Below are 5,171 nucleotides of genomic sequence, written 5' to 3'. Positions count from 1 at the left end.
CTCCGCTGACTGGAGAGGGTGGAGGGAGGGGGGGTGGGGTGATTTGTGCCTCGTGACATATCTGTCTGTGTCAGAAGAGTAGTGCGGGGTTGGGTGTGTTCAAAGGGGTGGGTGGGGGGTGGGGAGGGGGGGGGGGAATGAAGCGATTCGTTAAGGTAGTGAACTGTTTTAGCCACGGGGGTGGCGGGGAGTGGAGGAATAGGGCAGGGGTCTGGGTATGGCCGAGTGACTGTCTGTCTGTGGGTTTGTCTGTGCTTTGTCTTTCTGCTTGCATCTGTCTGCCTGTTGGTCCGTCTCTGTCTTTCTGTTTTTTGTTTTTGTTTTTTCTGTTTACGTCTATCCGTTTCTACTTTTTGTCTCTTGTTTGTCCACTTACTGGTTTTGTCAGTCTCTCTCTCTCTCTCTCTCTCTCTCTCTCTCTCTCTCTCTCTCTCTCTCTCTCTCTCTCTCTCTCTCTCTCTCTCTCTCTCTCTCTCTCTCTCTCTCTGTCATATTTGCAACAATATGATACAGAAAAAGTGAGCCTTCCAAACATATACTTATAGAATTTTTCAGTTATCTGCATATGTTGTCCTGTTGAAAGGTTCTTCGTCAGCGTCAGTAGTACCTTCCTAAGTGAAGATAAGTGAAAATCTGATTTAACGCTATTTTGACAAGGCACTTAATGTTAAGAAACCGTAATATTCTATTTCCATCGCTATTATACATTCATACTTGTGTACTGTATGTGTAGGCTCAAGTCTCCCAGTCTTTTAGTCTTTTAGTCTTTTAGTCTTTTAGTCTTTTAGTCTTTTAGTCTTTTAGTCTTTTAGTCTCTCTCTCTCTCTCTCTCTCTCTCTCTCTCTCTCTCTCTCTCTCTCTCTCTCTCTCTCTCTCTCTCTCTCTCTCTCTCTCTCTCTCTCTCTCTCCATAACGAGGTCAGTCTACATATTAAAATAATTGGTAACTGTGCTGCATGAAGGAACCTTACTGACACTTCTTCATTGGTAATAGCTGGGGGTAAACCACCATTTGTGGACTAAAACTAGCAAACTAGCAGCTTCACCAGGGCTATGCCGTATCCCCCCACGTCCGCATTGAGATATTCTGACTAAGGTCTAAGAAATAACTAAGGTAGACCTTCATCTTTCTAAGGTCTAAGAAAGAACTGATTTAGACCTTCATTCTGACTGCTCACTGCCCAGGCTACAGCTGTCGGCGAAGAGAGTGACGGAACAAAAGAGCGTCGCTTCTTTTGTTTTCCCTTACTTTCTTTCTTTTCATTTATTTTATTTCACTTCGTTTTGGTGACGTGGTTGATACTTGTTATTTTTATTCACATGCTTCCATTTTTTTCTTAAATCTGGTTTTCTGAGATCAACTTTTACATTTTGAACTCTCGGCGACAACATGTAGCTGCGTTCCAGTAAGGTCAGCTAATAATAATTAAAAAAAAACAGCCTACGGTTTTAGACTAAAGACAGATAAAAAAAAAATACTAGCGTTATTTTAATGGAGATTCTAACAATCACATGTTCTTCGCGGGGTTACACACTGAGAAAAAATTAACAACAAAACAACAACAAGAACTTGAAATACACTTTTTTAGTTCTATCCTAGATCCAAAAATCCTCATCATCATAAGGTTCAAAATCTTATATACCTAATATCAGAGGCAGTCGAGAGATTTGGTCAAGTCTCATTCGAAAAAATTAGAGACGAGAGCTAGCACAAGGCACATGCAACATAACACATGGTATCATAGGCGATCCCTCAATACACATCATCACATTTCTTTCTCTTTGCCTTCTTATGTACCATGATGTACAACACATACGTAATTATGGAACATGACATGAGAACTGACACGTAGTAAATGAAGCGACTAATGGAAGTTAACTTATAAATAGTTAGAAATGTCTTTTAAGCAGCAAGTTGTATTCCCATCCGGCACTGTTTGTGAGACTTTCGTGTGACTTCAACAGCGCGGCAACTAACTCTGGACTTCAAGATACTTTACTATTGACCCTACGATCGGTTTATAGAAGAGAAATGAAAGAAAAGGTATATAGTAAAGGTACTTTCAAAGTACATATATCAAACTTTCATGAGCAATCTCATCAGCAAAAAGAATGTGCAAAGATTTAAAAAAAAGACGTCCATCTGTGCGATATTGGCAACACCTTTGAGAGATCATACATGGGAAAAAAACCTGGACATTTCTTTGGGTTATCATTTCCTAAAATGACCTTCTACGTCTGTATTTGTTCAAAGAGTTCACGCTTGTTCGTTTATATTTATGCATTATTATTTTTTTTGTTTTGTTTTGTTTTTGTTTTTTTTCTACCGAGAAGCGGTTCACCATTGGCAGCACAAACTCAGCACGGGCAGTTCTTTCTATTTTCTTTATGATTTCTGTTTTCCTTCTCGTTCTCTTTTTCTCCATTCTCTCATGTCTTCCCTTTTCTTTCTCACTTCTCTTTTCCTCTGTCCCTTCCCCTTTCTATAAATTTTCTTTTTTTCTCACTTCCACTCATTCCTGTTTAATTTCGTCTGCCTTCTTTTCTTCTTTTCATAAAACTTCTTTATTTTTCCTCTCACTTTTCTGTCTATCACTTCACTTCTCTTCGATTCTTTCTCTTTAACCTTCTCGTAAAAATGGACCTTATTATTATCATTATTATTATTACTATTATCATTATTATTATTATCATTTAGTCAATTGGCCGCATTGTCTCGTTTTCCTATTTCTCCTTCTCCTTCTTCCTCCATTTCTCTTTGTCTTTCACCTCGTCCTTCTCCCCTATCCAACGTTTCCTTTCTCTCTGCTTTCTCTTCTAAGATGCTCCAATTCCACTTTTTTCTTTCTATTATTTCCCTTATCACAACTCTTACAAAATATGTACCATTTTCTCTTATCTTTAACACCATAATGGCACTTTTTTTATCTAATTTCACCCAACAGGCACAGCTGCTGAACCTCCACGAATAAATATATCCTAAAAAAGAATTCATAATTTTAACATACAACCTCACCCTAAGCACCAAGCGTGTACAAGCGTTTATATTTTCCCTTTTTAAATTTTTTTTTCCTTCTCCCTCCAGGACAACCAACTCGTGACTGAACAAAATTGATTACGTAATTTGTTGTTTTTTTTATATATTATATACATATATAGGCATGTCTCCACTAATAAAAGTGTATTATTTCGACAATTACAAGCATATCTTTGGTACTTCTATAATTAAAGGTATGTATAAAAAAAAGTTGGAAATACAACAGAAATGTGGGATTTTGTTTGTTTGTTTTAACCTGCCTTGAGATTTATAATTGTTTTTACCCTTTGAATCTGTTGGATTAAAAGCACCAACACTAATGTGGCTTAATTAAGGGTCAACTGACTCGTTAATCAGGAGAAAAAAATCAATTAAGAAATAATCAAGCTATGTAGTTTTTTCTATAAGGAAAAAAACATTATTTCACAAAACAAAGAAGAAAAAAAGAGGAACAAACTCAAAAGGTCAACGAGGACACGACGCGAGTGTTTGGGATCTCAAGGAGAAACCTTTACGAGGTCACGAAGCTGAAGTCATCCTCCAAACTGACAGGATTTTCCCACCTCGTCCTTCAACAACAGCTCCTTCGCCGCCTCGTTCACGTAGCTGCTTCCCTGTCTCTACCTCTTTAAGGGACAAGAACAATACCCTTTCTTAAAAAAAAAAAAAAAAAAAAAAAAAAAAAAGTACTATATGAGGAGTTTATGATGAATTGGGTCTAATGGGTCACTACACCTAATAGGCTTGTTTGCTTTTCATCACAATGTTTTAGTTCTGTCACTGGTACTTAGTGAACAACCTGTGAACAACATAATTCAGTGACTGTGAACAACCAATGTCAGCAGACAAGGGTCTTCAACTTTCGTAGGTCAGCTGACTCTATTAATACTAGAAAAGAAAACCATTGTTGTATTTTTGTATTATTGTGATATTCGTGTTATTAAAAACAATGGTTGCTTGCTTTGTCTACCATCCTTTCTATCAGTCAACCATCGCCATCCGAGTTAAATAAATACCAAGCATTCCCTTCTATTCCCTTCGTCAACGACACTTCGGCAACGTGCAAAGCCAATGCCTCTCCAGGTCCTTCGGTCTCGATGATCCGCTGATCCATCGACGCCATTCCTGATTCAGGCTTCTCGACGCCGTGGCGCGAACAACGCTAGCTTTGCACTGCTTTCCTCTTCCCTGTATTGCATTGCAACCGCCTAATGACTCGGTGAGACGCACTGGACTAAGAGCATAAGAAGAGAGCATCAGTTCGCTGCCTCTGCTTGCACTGCAGGCAGAAGGCAATGCACGAGGCATTTTGCAACACCCTTTCACCACGCGGCTTAAACCTGGCAGTGACAATGGTACAAAATTGTTCATGGCCGATCACGGAGAGTGCCGCCAGCGCCTATCATGAACAGAGAGACAGATACACGAACACTTATCCATCAAACACAAAACTAAGAATTATTGAGATCGTCGTTCACCACCAGCGCTTTCCTGGGTCTGGCTGCCCCTCTGTTCCCCTTCCCTGGCGACAACTGCAATGGTCCATCGACTTATCGCTAGTTTCAATAAACACACTTTCGCATTCTTTCTTTCTCAACAATGGCGTTTGGTTCAAGGCGCTCCTAAACACTACACGCTGAGCCCGAGGCCTCTCATGCGAGTTCATGCTGCGTCCAGACCGCCAGCAGCTGCGACCCGACCACCGCTAAGATCACCGCTCGCTGGGGCGGGCCTGGCTCCCGAGCCGCCGAGCACGGGGCCTCGCCGCCGCCAGCGCCGCCGGCAGAGGAGGCCTCGGCGCCCCAGCAGCTGACCAGGATGGGGAGGCCCGACATACCCGCGGCGCCGTCCTCAGCCAGGCCCCGTGCGTTCCCTCAGCGGTTCCTGTGTCGCTTCTTCCCTCTCTTGGGGCACTCCTCCACGGGGATGCAGGCGCCCCGGTGCAGCACGGACGGGGGCGGGCAGTAGCAGCCCGCGCGGCACTTGAGCTTGTAGCAGTTGGGGTTCGGCGTCGGGTTGCTGCAGGTGGCGCGGCAGGGCGGCGCGCACTCCATGTACTCGGCTCCGCGGGGGCACTCCAGACCTGGGGAGCAAGGGCGCGGCGTCAGACGGAGGAGGAGGAGGGAAATGAAGGG

At 42.5% G+C, this 5,171-nt stretch overlaps 1 protein-coding gene across 1 annotated transcript in view; it reads right to left on the bottom strand.

The window, feature by feature from the left end:
• Positions 1-2,742: 2,742 nt before the first annotated feature.
• LOC113816315 (BMP-binding endothelial regulator protein) overlaps positions 2,743-5,171 on the bottom strand; it is a 63,829-nt gene continuing 61,400 nt past the window's right edge. The window contains exon 11 of the mRNA XM_070126648.1: positions 2,743-5,119. Within this exon, the coding sequence (XP_069982749.1) occupies positions 4,911-5,119 (209 nt within the window). The 3' untranslated portion in view covers positions 2,743-4,910. The remainder of the gene's footprint in view (positions 5,120-5,171) is intronic.

The sequence above is a fragment of the Penaeus vannamei genome, chromosome 10 (assembly GCF_042767895.1).
Source record: "Penaeus vannamei isolate JL-2024 chromosome 10, ASM4276789v1, whole genome shotgun sequence".
NCBI lineage: Eukaryota > Metazoa > Arthropoda > Malacostraca > Decapoda > Penaeidae > Penaeus > Penaeus vannamei.
Note: the sequence above shows the minus strand (reverse complement) of the source record. Positions and strands in the feature narration are given on the sequence as shown.